Here is a 19,799-nt window from a genome sequence, read left to right as displayed (position 1 = left end):
ATTAAGTCACCTAGTGTCACATTTGTTTCATTAGTCCTCTCCTCCAGTTCAGATGGTAAAGCATCTGCCTACAATGCGGGAGACCCAGGTTTGATCTCTGGGTCAGGAAGATCCCCTGGAGAAGGAAAAGGCAACCCACTCCAGTACTCTTGCCTGGAAAATCCCATGCATGGAGGATCCTGGTAGGCTACAGTTCATGGGGTTGCAAAGAGTTGAACACGACTGAGTGACTTCACTTTGACTTTTTTCCAGTTAGTTACTATACTCAACCTCCTATGACTGGATGCTTAATGGTGTGAGCTACATAATTCTGTTTTATCATTTCTCAAATTTTTTTACCTTTCTTGCTATCTCCCTGCTATAGGTGAAACAAATTGAAGATAATGGAACCAAATAACAAAAGCCATCCTGAAGAGTTTATTCTACTAGGCTTTGCTGACCGTCCTTGGCTAGAGCTTCCTCTATTCATTACTCTGCTTATAACGTACCCCATGGCCATGATGGGAAACATAGCCATCATTCTGGTGTCCAAGTTAGACTCCCGTCTGCACAGCCCCATGTATTTCTTCCTCACCAACCTCTCCTTTTTGGACATGTGCTACACCACAAGCATTGTCCCTCAGATACTCTTTAACCTGGGAACATCTAAGAAGACAATCAGCTATATGGGGTGTGCAGTTCAGCTTTATTTCTTCCACATAATGGGGGGCACAGAATGTCTGCTTTTGGCTGTTATGTCCTTTGATCGCTACATGGCCATTTGCAAGCCTCTACATTACACCCTCATCATGAATCAGCGCGTCTGTATCTTACTAGTGGCCACTGTGTGGCTGAGTGGAATGACCTATGCTGTCTCAGAGGCCACTGTCACCTTACAGTTACCACTGTGTGGCCGCAATACGCTGGATCACTTGCTGTGTGAGATTCCTGTTCTGATAAAGACTGCCTGTGGTGAAAAGGGTGCTAATGAGCTCACACTCTCAGTGGTATGCATTTTTTTCTTAGCTGTGCCACTATGCTTAATTCTAATTTCCTATGCTTGTATTGGACATGCTGTATTTAAGATTAAATCTTCAGAGGGAAGGAAAAAAGCCTTTGGGACATGTTCTTCCCATCTCATTGTAGTTTTCTTATTTTATGGTCCAGGTATCAGCATGTATCTTCAGCCCCCCTCCTCCATCTCAAGAGACCAGCCCAAGTTCATGGCTCTCTTCTATGGAGTGGTGACTCCTGCACTCAACCCTTTCATTTACACTCTGAGGAATAAAGATGTAAAGGGGGCACTGGGCAATCTGATGAGGAGCATTTTCACTTCCAAGTGATAGTTGGTAGACATCAGATGAAATAATTTACCCATTTAGTAGGTATATAGAGGTTTCTTTAATAACTCAATCTTGTCTCATACTTTCCCATATCATGTTATTAATAGATGTTCTTCTTGCAAAACATGTCATGTTTCTCATATTCTTAGGCAAGGGTGATACTTGGCTAATACACACTAGTAAGGGCATTCTGTGGAAATATATTTAAAAAATTATTTTGTTTGATATATACTGAAATAATGGCTATTAAACAATTTTTTTAAAGTACTGTAAACTATAATATAAACTAATCAGTTCAGTTCAGTTCAGTCACTCAGTCATGTCCAACTCTTTGTGACCCATGAATTGTAGCATGGCAGGCCTCCCTGTCCATCAACAAATCCCAGAGTTCACTCAGACTCGCGTCCATCGAGTCAGTGATGCCATCCAGCCATCTCATCCTCTGTCGTCCCTTTCTCCTCCTGCCCCCAATCCCTCCCAGCATCAGAGTCTTTTCCAATGACTCAACTCTTCGCATGAGGTAGCCAAAGTACTGGAGTTTCAGCTTTAGCATCATTCCTTCCAATGAACACCCAGGACTGATCTCTCCTTTAGAATGGACTGGTTGGATCTCCTTGCAGTCCAAGGGACTCTCAAGAGTCTTCTCAAACACCACAGTTCAAAAGCATCAATTCTTTGGGGCTCAGCTTTCTTCACAGTCCAACTCTCACATCCATGCATGACCACTGGAAAAACCATAGCCTTGACTAGACAAACCTTTGTTGGCAAAATAATGTCTCTGCTTTTGAATATGCTGTCTAGGTTGGTCATAAGTTTCCTTCCAAGGAGTAAGCGTCTTTTAATTTCATGGCTGCAGTCACCATCTGCAGTGATTTTGGAGCCCCAAAAAATAAAGTGATACGGTTTCCACTGTTTCCCCATCTATTTCCCATGAAGTGATGGGACCGGATGCCATGATCTTAGTTTTCTGAATGTTGAGCTTTAAGCCAACTTTTTCACTCTCCTCCTTCACTTTCATCAAGAGGCTCTTTAGTTCTTCTTCACTTTCTGCCATAAGGGTGGCGTCATCTACATTTCTGAGATTATTGATATTTCTCCCAGCAACCCTGATTCCAACATGTGCTTCATCTAGCCCAGAGTTTCTCATGATGTACTCTGCATATAAGTTAAATACGCAGGGTGACAATATACATCCTTGACGTACTCCGTTCCGAAATTGGAACCAGTCTGTTGTTCCATGTCCAATTCTAACTGTTGCTTCCTGACCTACATACAGGTTTATCAAGAGGCAGGTCAGGTGGTCTGGTATTCCCATCTCTTTCAGAATTTTCCACAGTTTATTGTGATCCACACAGTCAAAGGCTTTGGCATAGTCAGCAAAGTAGAAATAGATGTTTTGCTGGAACTCTCTTGCTTTTTTGATGATCCAGAAGATTTTGGCAATTTGATCTCTGGTTTCTCTGCCTTTTCTAAAACCAGCTTGACCATCTGGAAGTTCATAGTTCACGTATTGCTGAAGCCTGGCTTGGAGAATTTTGAGCGTTACTTTACTAGCGTGTGAGATGAGTGCAATTGTGTGGTAGTTTGTGCATTCTTCAACATTGCCTTTCTTTGCGATTGGAACGAAAACTGACCTTTTCCCATGTTGTGGCCACTGCTGAGATTTCCAAATTTGCTGGCATATTGAGTGCAGCACTTTCACAGCATCATCTTTTAGGATTTGAAACAGCTCAACTGGAAATCCATTACCTCCACTAGCTTTGCTTGTAGTGATGTTTCCTAAGGCCAAAAGTTTATCCACCTCAATTTATCTAATTGCTACTAATCTTTTAACAGCACATTGTTACTCTAACAAGCAAGTGTGCAATGTTTTATAATTTTAACTAAGGAATATATCATTAAATATAAAATGAATAAAATATCTGGACAAAACATATGGATTTCTTAATGTTCCTTGTATATATCATAAGCATGAGCCTTCTGAATCAGTGAGAGAACAAGATAGTGATATTAATAATGAACCACAACATGGAACCATTTATGCATAGTGGGGACAGCCAGGAATGCTTTTTGAAACTGTGCAAGAATCAGGATGAAAAAGAAATAATTTGTATTTCTAGAATAGACAGAAGACTGGTTACTTCAACAATGTAAGCATATTTTTGAGGTTTAGAATCTGTATCATTAAAAGTTGAAAGTGTCAAAATTAGTTCTAGGACTCACATCCAACTTCAAACTGTCATAAAACATCACATTTTTTAAAGCAAATTAAAGGATATTACATTTATTTGGTGTTTAAAATACGGTTAGAAATCAACATTACAGTGCTTCCCTGGTGGTGCTGTGGTAAAGAATCTGCCTGCCAATACAGAAATCAGCATAATGTTGTATAGTGAAAAATTAATAGGTAAGAACAACAAGAGTGATTTAGATATTTCTGGCATGTCTTCTGGTCTAGCAAATCAAGGTCTAAGCAAATTATTGGATGATAAATCATAAGTTTTCCTGAACAAGAATTAACTGCAATACAGATTCATTTTTTGAAACAGAACAGACCATCTTGGTGCTTGGTCCAGTTTTTAAGACAAATGGACTTTGGTATATTTACTTCAAAAATAATTCAGTCCAGTTTCGATGCATGGTACTGGATGCTTGGGGCTAGTGCACTGGGACAATCCAGAATGATGGTATGGGGAGGGAGGAGGGAGGAGGGTTCATGGTGGGGAACACATGTATACCTGTGGTGGATTCATTTTGATATTTGGCAAAACTAATACAATTATGTAAAGTTTAAAAATAAAATAAAATTTAAAAAATAATAATAATTCTAAACAACTTTAAAGTTGGCTGATAGGTGGCTGATGTGCCATAAAAGGTTTTTAAATTTGACATAAACATGCACACAAAGCAAGAAAAATAAAAATTCTGTGAGGTTACATAATATCTCTGATCATTTTTATTAAGATAACCTTTGTTTAACTTAATCTTATTTAGACAAAATGATAACTTCGGTTTAGAGTACAAAATTCAAGATTTAAGTTGAAAACTTAGCTATAGAAATGGTTTAGAGCTATTTAGATCACTTCTTTATCTTTTAGACCTGTAAAGACAACTCATTTCAGAATTGTAATTGTCTTCCACTCAGAAATCAATAGTGACAAAATACATCTTCAAGAATGGATTTCTGCCCTCTTAAGTTTTAAAGTGCACAAACTCATGACCAGTGCTCATCTCACAAACAAACAAACAAAAAAAATGCATGGAGCACAAGAAGTCTTTGGAGGTGATGGTTTATACTGTTTTTGATGGCAGTATCATATGTATAGGCCCATTTCCAAATTCATCAAAATGCACACATTAAATATATTCAACTTTTTGTATATTAAGCATGCATGTGTGAAAGTTGCTCAGTCATGTCCAACTCTTTGCAACACCATGGACTATACAGTCCATACAATTCTCCAGGCCATAATACTGAAGTGGGTAGCTATTCCCTTCTCCAGGGGCTCTTCCCAACCCAGATTGAACTCAGGTCTCCCACATTGCAGGTAGATTCTTTATCAGCTCAGCCACCAGGGAAGCCCAACAATTTTTAAAGGACACACAACAATTTTTAAAGGAATATGATGATACAGGGTGCTCGGGGCTGGTGCACTGGGATGACCCAGAGGGATGGGATGGGGAGGGAGGCGGGAGAGGGGTTCAGGATGGGGAACACACGTACACCCATGGCAGATCATGTCAATGTATGGCAAAATCAATACAATATTATAAAGTAAAATAAATAAATTAAAAATAAATAAATAATGGAATATGAATCTGAACAGAGGAATAAAGCTATATTCCCAAAAAGAGGAAGAATTGAAACTTTTTTTCTAGAATGAGGTAGCAAAATTAGCTGGTGGGAAGCTGCACAGGATTCTCTGGTGTTCTGTGAATGACTGCTAAGGGTGGAATTGTGGGTGTGGAAGGGAGATTCACAATGGAAGGGATATGTATATACACATAAGTAATTCACATCCTTGTACAGCAGAAACTAACACTGTAAAGAAATTTACTCCAATTAAAAAAACAAATGACAACTTACTCTTCTGTAGGCTTTTTCCTTTGCCTTCATATCATGTCAATAATAGGTATTTATTATCTTATCCACTTTTTTATATCATTTAAACAAAAGATATTAAGTAGCATACATTTTTTTCATCATCATAATATATATCTTTGACTCAGGTTTTTTTACTTTTGATACAAACAAAAAGGTACTTTGTCAAACTCATGTTACTAGAAGATTAGAAGATTATTAAGTCTTTTATAATAATCAAAATAAATACTAACTGCATCAATATACTATTAATATGACATGAAAGTTACATCATTTTCATAATTACTTTTGATAACTACTTAGTTTAATTCAAACAAAAATTTAAATGTGAGTATTTTATATTAATAGTATAGAGTGGTCACATACATATTTGGTTCCAGTAGTAGATTTCCCTTGAATTAATATCACATTGTGTACACACTCTATGATAGCAGCTATCTATACTACAGGTTATTCATTATATATTACTGTTGATTTACTTTTACTTTTCTTTTTAATTATCTTTTATATTTATTTATTTTGCTTTCTGAATACTCATACTCCCCAACAGATAGAGACAGACCCGTCCATGGCAATTCCTGAGAGAATCAAACTGCTTCCTGACATACTCTAGTGAGAAGAATATGTCTCCTGAGAAAGGAAGACAGGATATGGATTCAGGACAAGAAGAAGAAATGAAGTATAAATATTCATAATTCTTAATGTTTCAGGATGAGAAAAGTCCAAACATCATCATTATGTAATCAACACAGTCTTGCATGCTTGTGTGTGTGTGTGTCTGTGTGTCTTTGTGTGTTAGCCGTGAGAGCATTGCTAGGAAGGACATGATGCTCTGTTAAGAGACACACAGCCTTCGTGAAATCAGACATGGTCCTGACCACAGCAAAATCTTCTCAGTGCATGGTCTTAGGAGTGAGGATGTGGAGATTTATATCCTCTGAACTTTGGGAGGCTACATGGAGAGCATGCAGACAAAATTAGCTACTGGCTCATCAGAAGTAAAAACCATTTACTTTTTTCACTCAAATTTTAGGATTAAAGGTATGTGATAAAACTGATGTCTTGAAAAAAGAAGGTTGTGGAAGACAGTCTATTAAAATGCTAAAATGGATAGATAACACCCAAAGCATTATTCAGTTCTGGAGATTATTTTAATCAGGTATTTTCTCCTTCTCTAAAGCGTATAAATATCTACTCAGTTTGCCAGTAGCTCTGTCATAATATTGCTGCAAATTGTTCCAAAATAATTACTTCTCAGGAAATAGATATACCTCTTATTGTTGGGTAATAGAAATGCCTAGATTATCTTGTGCATGTTATTCCAATGAAACGATAACACAGTTCGTCTGGGTTATGTTAAGGCATCACCCAGCTAAATATTAAGTCTTCAATGAAATGACTATGGGTGAATTGTGGAAAGCAATGGGAAATCTTCTCTACAAACTAATGAACAATTTACATAAACAGTATCTACTACTTGATCATTTAGAAATGACAATTTCAGCATAACAAAGATTAATATTTACTGGGGCTTCCCTGATAGCTCAGTTGGTAAAGAACCCACCTGCAATGTGGGAGACCTTGGGTTGAGAAGATCCCCTGAAGACGGGAAATGGTACCCACTCCAGTATTGTAGCCTGGAGAATTCAATGGACTGTACAGCCCATTGGGTTGCAAAGAGTTGAATATTTATTGAGTTTTTCTTGTATGCCAGGCACTGTACTAAGTGTTTCAGGTAAAATATCTAATAATGTCTCATGTTTTCCTTTGACTGATGGGAAACAAAGAAACATTTCATTAAGAGAACAGAGATTAATAAGGGACTGAATCAGTTAAGGAGCATTTCTGATTATGTGGCATGGACCCAAAACGAATCACTTGTGCTATATTATTTCCAAAGCAGAACTATATAGAATGTACTTGTCTTGGATCTTGGGGCTGAGTAAGGTGGCACATGAAGCCAACCCGTTGAGCTATTAAAATTATCTTGTCTCCTTCCTCTATCTCTTCATACATCTAACTATCACTGAAACTCCATTCCAAAATTCAAATCCTCAGAATCTTGTTGATGTTCATTGGTCACTTAATCTCTTATCACATTGAGTAGAGATAGACAAATACAATTTATTATTGGGCATGAAACTCCTATATCTTCAGATTAATATCAGTGCATATTTTCTTGATGACCGAATCTTAACATAGGCTTTTTATTGAAGTATAGTTGATTTAAGATGCTGTGTCAATCTCTGCTGTACAGCAAACTCATTTTTACACATATGTACATTAAATCGATTATTTTTACAGACTGGTTATAATAGAGGGTATGGCACACATCATCCTATGAGTTTCTTAACATGAGACTAGTAAAAGGCAAGAGGTTTTGATGCTGATGAAGTGCACTTTAATTCCTTATTTTTCATTCATGGCTTGCCTCTGTAATGTTTGCATTTTAACTCAAAACAACTCAGCAAGAAAGACAGGAAGGGCTTCATCATCTTTTCTTCACAAAAATGATTAATTAGAAGCTTTAAGTCCAGAAAATGTATGAGGTAAAAGCCTGAAGAATGTCTGTGCCAAGCCGTCTGTTGTACTGCCGTGATGCTCCTATCTACAGACCCCTGACAGCTGCCCTTGAGGACCTCCCTCTCTTTCAGTAGACAATGATTAAAATTAAATATTCTTGATATGTACATAAAACTGACCTCTACTATATGGATCTCAGGGTCCCTGGACAAAGGTCAACAGAGAGTAAATCCTGGAAAAAAAAAAAAAAAAAACAGAAAATGTCATGAAAAAAATCAGATTTTGCCTCATGTAGTACTATTCCCAGTGACAGGGAGGGAGAAAGGAATTTGACTACATTTGTTTGTATTCTCTCCTCAAGCAGACCCATACATTTATCTCTCTATGATGTAATAATTATTTATAGACAGAATATAATTCTTTGTAAGTTTAATTATTTAGAGGCACTCACCAACCTTTCTGGACACCTTATTTTTTCAATTATCTCTGAACTTTGTGAAGCTGTAAGAAGTACTTATCACAGGATAACTTTTTACTCATCCTGTGGGGCTAAGACTATCAAATGACTGGCAGCATGCACTGGCCTTTGCACAGTCAGCCATCCAGTGTACCATGCACCAGCTGCTTTCTCCCATGCCTCACGACCCTGACTCTCACTCCCAACACAAGCATTTGCATTTACTGTCTGCAGTCCAAATGGGACAGTATATTTATGAAATGAAATCTTTGTGAGGTCACTACTTAAGAAAGAGTGAGGCATTCTCCATTTCTGGTTTGGATTTCTTCCTTGTTTCCTCCATCAGTGTCACTGAGGAAATAGCAGTTCTTCCCAGGTACAGGAAGATAGAATCAGTAAGTATTATATTAATAACATATTTGTGTATTTAAGTGATAGAAGAGATGACAACTTCTCCACAATCAGAGCTTTTATGCAACTGCTTAGGCTATTGTTGAGAACTGAAGATATTTAAGAAAATGTTCGGGGTTCAAAAAAAAGATAATAGACTATTATCTCTGTTTCTTTACTACGGCCTAACTGAATTGTGTTGCTACATAGGGAATATATACATTAAACTATATTAATTAATTTAACTAGACACAGTGCACAGTAAATGTTTATAAATGCTTTAAGTGTAAATGCATCATAATAGAATACTTGATGTGTGAATAAATTTTTCAAAATCATATCCACCAAGGGTTCTGTAATCATTCAGAGTTGTTATTTCATATTTAACAGAATTTTGAATGAGTCCATTTGTTTCCATCCTTTTTTGTCCATTGTTTAATCTCAGGACCCATGAACAGTAACTGAAAAATACTCTGAAAATATTCTGAATTCAATAAATACTTGTGGAATGAATGAGTGAAGAAAGCAAGTCAGTGGCAAGACAATAGGAAATAAATATTTAGATATGATAACTTTATTTGATAAAATAATGGGATAAAAGTTAATTGTGCTGAAATTTTTTTCCATTTTATGCCTGCTGACTAGATATAAAAGGGAAGTCTTTTTCCATTTTATGTCTGCTGACTAGATTTGGCAACAGGATCAGTGTAACTTCCAAACTTTTTAGACTAGAGGTAAGAAATTTATCTCTGACTTGAGCTTGTTAAGAGCAATATAAAGATTTATATTTCCAGTAAAAGAGTCTTTTAATGACCTGCCTTTCTCTTTTTCAGGTCATGAGCATCAATTGTTCCTTGTGGAGAGACAATAGTATGTCTGTGAAACACTTTGCATTTACCAAATTCTCTGAGGTCACCGAACAGTGTTGGCTTTTATTTTCCCTCATCTTACTCATGTTCTTAGCATCACTGACAGGCAATGCTCTCATAGCCCTTGCCATCTGGACCAATCCAGTCCTCCATACCCCCATGTACTTCTTCCTGGCCAACTTGTCTCTCTTGGAGATTGGATACACTTGCTCTGTCATACCCAAGATGCTGCAGAGCCTTGTGAGTGAGGCCCGAGGAATCTCTTGGGAGGGCTGTGCTACACAGATGTTTTTCTTTGCCTTATTTGGGATCAGTGAATGCTATCTTTTGGCAGCCATGGCTTTTGATCGTTATACGGCCATATGCTCCCCACTTCACTATGCAACACGAATGAGTCATGGAGTGTGTGTCCATTTAGCAATGGTTTCTTGGGGAGTGGGTTGCATAGTAAGCTTGGGCCAAACCAACTATATTTTTTCTTTGGACTTCTGTGGCCCCTGTGAAATAGATCACTTCTTCTGTGACCTCCCCCCTATTCTGGCACTAGCCTGTGGGGATACATCCCATAATGAGGCTGCAGTCTTTGTTGTGGCCACTCTTTGCATTTCCAGCCCATTTTTATTAATCATTGCTTCTTATGGCAGAATTCTAGCTGCCATGCTCATCATGTCATCCCCTGAAGGTCGCCGAAAAGCTCTTTCCACCTGTTCTTCCCACCTACTGGTAGTAACACTCTTCTATGGCTCAGCATCTGTCAGCTATTTGAGGCCCAAGTCTAGCCATTCACCTGGGGTAGATAAACTCCTGGCCCTCTTCTACACAGTGGTGACATCCATGCTCAACCCTATCATCTACAGTTTACGGAACAAGGAAGTCAAGACAGCTCTTTGGAGAACTCTGGGAAAGAAAAAGCTTTGACTCATGGATACAAATAGCAACCCACTTAAACATTCTTTCCTGGGATATTTCATGGACAGAAGAGTCTTGCAGGGCACAATCCATGGTGTTGCAGAAGAGCTGGACACAACTTAGTGACTAAACAGCAACAACATACTGCTGCTGCTGCTGCTGCTAAGTTGCTTCAGTCGTGTCCAACTCTGTGAGACCCCGTAGATGGCAGCCCACCAGGCTCCCCCATCCCTGGGATTCTCCAGGCAAGAACACCGGAGTGGGTTGCCATTTCCTTCTCCAAAGCATGAAAGTGAAAAGGGAAAGTAAAGTCACTCAGTCGTGTCTGACTCTTAGCAACTCCATGGACTGCAGCCCACCAGGCTCCTCCATCCATGGGATTTTCCAGGCAAGAGTATTGGAGTGGGGTGCCATTGCCTTCTCCGAACAACATACTAGAGGACCATAAAAATTTCTCTTTGAAAAAGATGCATACTCAATCTAAAAGGAAAGAAAGAAAAGGAAGGAAGGGAGAAAAAATGGACTTGTCAAACTGTTTTGTAATAACCTTCTTTAATAACAGTGATTGCAGTTTTGGAGACAGCAGTCTTCTTATTGCTAAAGTTCTGATTGTCAAGTTCTGGAATGAAATTGGCTGCCAAAGAATTTTGATACATGAGTCCAGTACTAGACAGGTTTTCCAAAATATTTCAGTTTAGGTTAATGTACAGACTTAAAATGGGGCTTACCAGGTGGCACTAGTGGCAAAGAACCCACCTGCCAATGTAGGAGACATACGTGAGTTCAGTCCCTGGGCTGGGAAGATCCCGTGAAGGAAGCACAGCAACCCACTCCAGTATTCTTGCCTGGAGAATCCCATGGAGAGAGGATCCTTGTGGGTTATGGTCCATAGGGTCAGAAAGAGTCAAACTTGACAAAGCAACTTAGTCCACATGCATGCACAGGCTTAAAGTACAAATTACAGGTTATATCTCAGAAGTCTAGGACATTCTTACCTATACCCTTAGGCATCTTCTAGTCCATGAGAGGAGAAAGCACTATAAGGGCTTCCCTTGTAGCTCAGTCAGTAAAGAATCTGCCTGCAACACAGGAGACTCAGGTTCGATTCCTGGGTAGGGAAGATTCCCTGGAGAAGGAAATGGCAACCCACTCCAGTATTCTTGCCTGGAGAATCCCATGGACAGAGGAGCCTGGTGGGCTACAGTCGGGGTTGCAAGAGTCAGACATGACTTAGTTACTAAACCACCACCACCACAAGTCCATGAGAGGTTCCTATGACTTCTGCTCTGGTCACTGGGAGGGCTTCCCTCATAGCTCAGTTGGTAAAGAATCCGCCTGCAATGCAGGAGACCCTGGTTCCTTTCCTAGGTTGGGAAGATCCCCTGGAGAAGGGAAAGGCTACCCAACCAGTATTCTAGCCTAGAAAATTCCATGGTCAGTCCATGGCGTCGTAAAGAGTCAGACAGGACTGAGCGACTTTCACTTTCACATTCTGGTCGCTGAGTAGCACTTCCACAAATATCTGTCTCTTGTGACTCTTAGTTCCCCAACAACTCTATGATGTGAATTATTTCTTTCCATAAAAATATTTAAAAATTTTTTATCCTTACTAATTTGGAGAAGGCAATGGCACCCCACTCCAGTACTCTTGCCTGGAAAATCCATGGTTGGAGGAGCCTGGTAGGCTGCAGTCCATGGGGTCGCTAAGAGTCGGACACGACTGAGTGACTTCACTTTCACTTTTTACTTTCATGCATTGGAGAAGGAAATGGCAACCCACTCCAGTGTTCTTGCCTGGAGAATCCCAGGGACGGGGAAGCCTGGTGGGCTGCTGTCTATGGGGTTGCACAGAGTTGGACACGACTGAAGCGACTTAGCAGCAGCAGCAGCAGCGTAGATTTAAATAACTCTTTTTTTGAGTTGTGGGTACTATGAAAATAGGTAACCATCCAAAAGAGCAAAGTTATAAAATTCAGAGGAATTTGTTGCAGAATAATATGAGAAATTCTTACCAAGAGTCTCCATCATAAAAAAATTTTTTTAAAGAAAGAGAAATCAGATTTAAATTCAAGAAAGGAAGAATAAAGCTGAACTAAACATAATTAATAAAAGCAAGTTTAATTTTTATGTAGTTTACCAAATGTACATATGTGCAGATGAATTCTGAAAGAATATATTTGGAACTCATTCAAAAGCTTGCTCTTAAGAGAAATGAACATAGTTACAACATAAGCAAGTACCTCTAGTCATCTATAGAAGCATTACCTTAAATTTGAACATCAAGTTCTCAGGGAGGTGCTGTGATCTATAAGTGATTAATAACTACTCATAGTAGTGATAATGTGACAAGGAAAGGAGAACTCGGACTGTTGCCATGACAATTTACAGATAGAATGAATAAGTTCTAGCAATCTAACATAGAGCATGCTGACTGTAGTTAATAATACTGTATTGTATTTGAAATTTGCTAACAAAGTAGACCTTAACTGTTCCTATCACCCACACACACAAAGGATAGCTATGTGAGATAGTGAATATGTTACTTAACTTAATTGTGGTGATCATTTCACAATGACAATATAAAATCATCACATTACCCACCTTAAGTCTAACTCTTGACAATTTTTATTATTTCATCTCAATAAGGCTGAGAAAAAGATGTAATGATGCTACAATCACAGGATGGTAGTGATGTTCACTAATGACCAAGATGTGTTTTGCCAGATACGCTCATTTTACCAAAAGCTATTTAGTTCACCAAAGACCAAAACATAATACACTGTGGTGTTTATTTGTATCTGTGTGCACCTAATGAAGAATAGAAATAATCTGAACATGTGAAAATAACTACTTGACAATTATGCTATAGAAGCAGGCAGGAGTTATCTGTAGGCATTAAAGATTATTACTTTTACATGTGCCTATTAATCTTAAAAAATGAATGATTTATTAAAAATTAAGGCAAGTAACAGGCTTCCTGGGGAGTTCAGTGGTAAAGAATCTGCCTGCAATGCAGAAGATGCAAGAGCTCCATCCTGCCACAGGCTCCATCCCTGGGCTGGGAAGATCCCCTGGAGGAGGGAATGGAAACTGACTCCAGTATTCTTGCCTTGGAGAATCCCATAGACAGAGGAGCCTAGCAGGCTACAGTCCATTGGGTCGCACAGAGTCGAACACGATTGAAGTGACTGAGCATGGCATGAGGCAAGTTAAAAACAATTTGTATAGCATCATCATATCTGTTTACTTTACTAGTTTTGAAAACTTTTGTAAGTCTGAAGTGATCAAAAACTGAACATTTATATGTAAAAGAATGTCTGCAACATTTCCACTCATCATATAAAAAAATAAACTCAAAATTGATTAAAGACCTAAATTTAAGACCAGAATCCATAAAACTCCTAAGAGAGAAAATAGGCAGAGCACTCTTTGAGATAAATCATAGCAACATTTTTTTTGAATCTGTATGCTAAGGCAAAAGAAACAAAAGCAAAAACAAACTAGACCTACTTAATGTTAAAAAGCTTTTGCACAGGAAATTTTATATATATATATATATATATATATATATATATATATATATAAAACAAAATGATAATCCACAAAAAGATGACCGACTGAATGGGAGAAAATATTTGCAAATGGTATGACTGGTAAGTGGTTAATATCCAAAATATATAAACAGCTCATATAACTCAGTATCAATAAGACCAAAAAGCTCAATCAAAAAATAGGCAGAAAGCATAAATAGACATTTTTCCAAAGAAGACATATAGATGGCTAACAGGCACATTCATGTTGATGTGTGGCATAACAAATACAATATTGTAAAGTAATTAGCCTCCAATTAAAATAAATAAGTTTAAATTAAAAAAAATGAAAACATTAAAATTACAGCTTAAATGTTTAAGTATTATTTGACCTAAAATAAAGGAAATAAATTTACCAGTTGTAGTTTCCAAAAAAAAAAAAAAAGGATGCTCCACATCATTAATTATTAGAGAAATGCAAATCAAAACCAGAATGAGACATTACCTCATACCTATCAGAATGGTTATCATCCAAAACTTTACAAACAACAAATGTTGGCAAGAATGTGGAAAAAAGAAACTCTTTTAGACTCTTGATGGGAATGTAAACTGATACAGCCACTGTGGAAAACTTACTAGAGGTTTTCAAACACTAAAAGTACAACTACTCTACAATCCAGCAATTCCATTCCTGAGTATATATATCTGAAGAAAACAAAAACACTAATTTGAACAGATATGTACAATCCAACGTTCATTGCAGCATTATTTACAATAGCCAAGATATGGAAGCAACCTTAGTGTTCACCAACATTTGACTGGATAAAGGAGATAAAGGGGAGATTAAAATATATATATAACACATGTATATTAAATATCAATATAAACACTCCATGTTATCGCTTCTACATGGAATCTAGAAAAAGTAAACAACTGGAAATGGGAAGATGGCCGAGGAATAGGACAGGGAAACCACATTCTCCCCCACAAATTCATCCAAAGATCATTTGAATGCTGAGCAACTTCCACAAAACAACTTCCGAACACTGGCAGAGGACACCAGGCACCCAGAAAGGCAGCCCATTCTCTTTAAAAGCAGGTAGGACAAAATGCAAAAGACAAAAAGAGAAACAAAAGAGTTAGGGAGGGAGACCCATACCAGGGAGGGAGTTGTGAAGAAGGAAAAGTTTCCAAACACCAGGAAACCTTCTTACCAGTGGGCCTGTAGGGAGTTTTGGAATCTCAGAGTGCAACATGATTGGGAGGGGAAAAAAAAACCCACAGAATAGGCGCCTAACCACAACCCCCAGTGGAGAAGTAGCCCAGACACTCGCATCTGCCACCAGCGAGTGGAGGCTGAACAGGGAGGCGCAGGTTGCAGGCTTAGGGTAAGGACCAGGTCTGAATGCCCTGAGGACAATCTGAGGGAGCTAACATGAGATAGCATCACAAAGGGTGGGATAACCAGAGAGAAGAAAAAAAGAGAGAGAGAAAGAGAACTTTCCCATGAAAAGCTCTAACCTAAGGCACAGCATGGCCTGCTCACATAACAAAGGACTGGGCGAATACCAGAGGAGAACTAGCCAACTGCTGACCAGCCCGTCCACCCATGAGAGGCAGAGAGGCAGGCTGGCGACAGCCAGAACAGGAAGGCAAAGGGCAATCTCTGCCCCAGAGATGGCATCCCCCACCAAATTGTGAGCAGGCTCCTAGTTGCTAACCAAGTCTTCCTAGATGGTTGACATCTGCCAGGAGGGTCGCAGCCAGAGATCAGCTCCACAGAGGAGACACACAGCACACCTGAGATGGCATTCATGCGGCACACCTAAGAAACCAAGTGGCCAGGACCGAGGAAGTGATTAAGACACATGGTTCACCTGGGACAGTGTGCTTGCCAAGCACCTGGTCGCCTGAGCTGCTGGGACCTGGGAAGGGCACAAAAAGCAGGCCCAACCAAGTTTGTGCCTTTGTGGAGTACCCGAGAACCTGAATCTGAGTGTCTTAGACCTAGGAAGTGCACGAAACCCAGGTCCCGCTTTGGACAATTCCCCTGCAGAGCAACCTGGAGCCTGAGCAGTGTAGACCAGAAAAGCACACACAATGTGAGCTGGGGCAAACCCAGTGTGGTCCATACACTGGAAGCACTCCCCACACATGCCAGTGACATTTGTTTGCAGTGTTCTGCCCTCCCCACAGCAAAACTGAGCAAGTGAGCCTAACTAAGTGACAACCTTTGCCCCCTTGTGTCAGGGCAGAAAATAGACACTGAAGAGACTTGAAAACAGAGGAAGCCAAAATAAACAAAGAAGAGGGAACCACTCTGGAAGTGACAGGTGCAACAGATTTAAACCCTGTAGTTAGCATTGACTAAGCATTGGAAAGTGCCTATAGACCTTGAGAAGAAGTATAAGCTAGAACAAGGAACTATCTGAAACTGAACTGACCCTACACTGCCCTCAACAGCTCCAGGGAAATTACTAGATATATTTTTATTATTATCATTTTTTAATATTTTTAAGTTCTGTACTACTCCTTTAATTCTCATTTTTATAACCTACTATTACTTTGAAAAAATATCCTATTTTATTTTTAATTAACTAATTTATTTTAATTGGAGGCTACTTACTTTACATATTGTAGTGGTTTTTGCCATACATTGACAAAAATCAGCCATGGGTGTACATGTGTTCCCCATCCTGAACCCCCCTCCAACCTCCATCCCCATCCCATCCCTCTGGGTCATCCCAGTACACCGGCCCTGAACACCCTGTCTCATGCATCAAACCTGGACTGGCGATCTATTTCACATATGGTAATACACATGTTTCAATGCTATTCTCTCAAATCATCCCACTCTCGCCTTCCCCCACAGAGTCCAAAAGTCTGTTCTTTACATCTGTGTCTCTTTTGCTGTCTCACATATAGAAGACCCTATTTTTAGAGCAAATTTCATATACATATTTTTATAATTTTGTGATTAAATTTTTTAATATTTATAATATTATATTTTTGAATGGGAAAGACTAGAGATCTCTTCAAAAAAATTAGAGATACGAAGGGAACATTTCATGCAAAGATGGGCTCGATAAAGGACAGAAATGGTATGGACCTAAAAGAAGCATAAAATATTAAGAAGAGGTGGCAAGAATACACAGAAGAACTGTACAAAAGAGATCTTCAGGACCCAGATAATCATGCTGGTGTGATCACTCATCTAGAGCCAGACATCCTAGAATGTGAAGTCAAGTGGGCCTTAGAAAGCATCACTATGAACAAAGCTAGTGGAGGTGACGAAATTTCAGTTGAGCTATTTCAAATCCTGAAAGATGATGCTGTAAAAGTGCTGCACTCAGTATGCCAGCAAATTTGGAACACTCAGCAGTGGCCACAGGACTGGAAAAGGTCAGGTTTCATTCAAATCCCAAAGAAAGTGAAAGAAAGTGAAAGTGAAGTCGCTCAGTCATGTCCGACTCTTTGTGATCCCATGCACTGTAGTCTACCAGGCTTCTCTGTCCACAGGATTTTCCAGGCAAGAGTACTGGAGTGGGTTAGCCATTCTGCTTCTCCAGGGGCTCTTCCTGACCCAAGGATCAAACCCAGGTCTCCTGCATTGCAGGCAGATGCTTTACCCTCTGAGCCCCCAGGGAAGCCCCAGGAAATCCCAAAAAAAGACAATGCCAAAGAATGCTCAAACTACCGCACAATTGCAATCATCTCACATGCTAGTAAAGTAATGTTCAAACTTTTCCAAGCCAGGCTTCAGCAATACGTGAACCATGAACATCCAGGTGTTCAAGCTGGTTTTAGAAAAGGCAGAGGAACCAGAGATCAAATTGCCAACAGTTCCAGAAAAACATCTATTTCTGCTTTATTGACTATGCTTCACAATAAACTGTGGAAAATTCTGAAAGAGATGGGAATACCAGACCACCTGACCTGCTTCTTGAGAAACCTATATGCAGGTCAGGAAGCAACCATTAGAACTGGACATGGAACAACAGACTGGTTCCAAATAGGAAAAGGAGTATGTCAAGGCTGTATATTATCATCCTGCTTATTTAACATATTCAGAGTACATCATGAGAAACTCTGGGCTGGAAGAAGCACAAGCTGGAATCAAGATTGCCAGGAGAAATATCAATAACCTCAGATATGCAGATGACACCACCCTTATGGCAGAAACTGAAGAGGAACTCAAAAGCCTCTTGATGAAAGTGAAAGAGGAGAGTGAAAAAGTTGGCTTAAAGCTCAATATTCAGAAAACGAAGATCATGGCATCTGGTCCCATCACTTCCTGGAAAATAGATGGGGAGACAGTGGAAACAGTGTCAGACTTTATTTTGGGGGGCTCCAAAATCACTGCAGATGGTGACTGCAGCCATAAAATTAAAAGACGCTTACTCCTTGGAAGGAAAGTTATGACCAACCTAGATAGCATATTGAAAAACAGAGACATTACTTTGCCAACAAAGGTCCATCTAGTCAAGGCTATGGTTTTTCCAGTGGTCATGGATGGATGGATGTGAGAGTTGGACTGCGAAGAAAGTTGAGCACCGAAGAATTGATGCTTTTGAACTGTGGCATTGGAGAAGACTCTTGAGAGTCCCTTGGACTGCAAGGAGATCCAACCAGTCCATTCTGAAGGAGATCAGTCCTGGGTGTTCTTTGGAAGGACTGATGCTAAAGCTGAAACTCCAGTACTTTGGGCACCTCATGCAAAGAGTTGACTCATTGGAAAAGACTCTGATGCTGGGAGGGATTGGGGGCAGGAGGAGAAGGGGACGACAAAAGAGGATGAGATGGCTGGATGGCATCACCAACTCGATGGACATGTGTTTGGGTGAACTCCGGGAGTTGGTGATGGACAGGGAGGCCTGGCGTGTTGCAATTCATGGGGTCGCAAAGAGTCGGACATGACTGAGTGACTGAACTGAACTGAACTGAAGACTCTAATCTTCAGTACCAATTTTCACTTAGGGGTGTGATTACTGGCTTGATTGCTTTCTCCCCTTTTGACTCTCCCTCTTCTTTACCAGGTCACCTCTATCTCCTCCCTCCCCTTTTTCGTCTCTGCTTAATTCTGTGAATCTCTCTGGGTGTAACAGGCTGTGGAGAACACTTAGGGAACTTATTACTGGCTAGATTGGTCTCTCCCCTTTTGACTCTCCCTCTTCTCCTCCTGGTCACCTCTATCTCCCTCCTCGCTCTTCTCTTTTTCATGTAACTCTGTGAACCTCTCTGGATGTCCCTCACTGTGGAGAATCTTTTCACCACTAACCTAGATGTTTTATCATCTGTGCAGTATGGATGGACAAGTCTTGAAGCTACTGTAAGAATAAGATTGAAAGCCACAGGCAGGAGACTTAAATCCAAAACTTGAGAACATCAGAAAACTCCTGACTCCAGGGAATAGTAATCAACAAGAGCTCATTCAAAAGCCTCCATACCTACATTGAAACCAAGCTCCACCCAAGATCCAACAAGTTCCAGAGCAAGACATACCACACTAATTTTCCAGCAATGCAGGAACATAGCCCTGAGTATCAAAATACAGGCTGCCCAAAGTCACACCAAACCCACAGACACCTCAAAACTCACTATTGGATACTTCATTGCACTCCAAAGAGAAGAGATCCAGCTCCATCCACCAGAACACTGATGCAAGCTTCCTTAACCAGGAAACCTTGACAAGCCACT

The 19,799-nt window shown here is 39.6% G+C and overlaps 2 protein-coding genes across 2 annotated transcripts; both read left to right on the top strand.

Annotated features, from left to right (window-relative positions):
• Positions 1-383: 383 nt before the first annotated feature.
• Positions 384-1,322, top strand: LOC112578186 (olfactory receptor 2B11-like). The gene has a single exon (XM_025262439.2). It carries the CDS (start codon positions 384-386, stop codon positions 1,320-1,322), a length of 939 nt encoding a protein of 312 aa, XP_025118224.2.
• A 7,942-nt stretch (positions 1,323-9,264) lies between these two features.
• On the top strand, positions 9,265-10,581 carry LOC102404382 (olfactory receptor 10C1-like). Its single transcript, XM_025262437.3, has one exon. It carries the CDS (start codon positions 9,604-9,606, stop codon positions 10,579-10,581), a length of 978 nt encoding a protein of 325 aa, XP_025118222.3. The 5' UTR covers positions 9,265-9,603.
• The last annotated feature ends 9,218 nt before the right edge of the window (positions 10,582-19,799 follow it).

The sequence above is a fragment of the Bubalus bubalis genome, chromosome 2 (assembly GCF_019923935.1).
Source record: "Bubalus bubalis isolate 160015118507 breed Murrah chromosome 2, NDDB_SH_1, whole genome shotgun sequence".
NCBI classification, from domain to species: Eukaryota; Metazoa; Chordata; class Mammalia; order Artiodactyla; family Bovidae; genus Bubalus; species Bubalus bubalis.
The sequence above is the reverse complement of the archived record's forward strand: the minus strand, read 5'-3'. Positions and strand labels throughout refer to the sequence as shown.

What these genes read in the sequence shown, in the direction of transcription:
- LOC112578186 (XM_025262439.2), top strand. Translation starts at nt 384, where the DNA reads ATGGAACCAAATAACAAAAGCCATCCTGAAGAGTTTATTCTACTAGGC.
- LOC102404382 (XM_025262437.3), top strand. Translation starts at nt 9,604, where the DNA reads ATGACCTGCCTTTCTCTTTTTCAGGTCATGAGCATCAATTGTTCCTTG.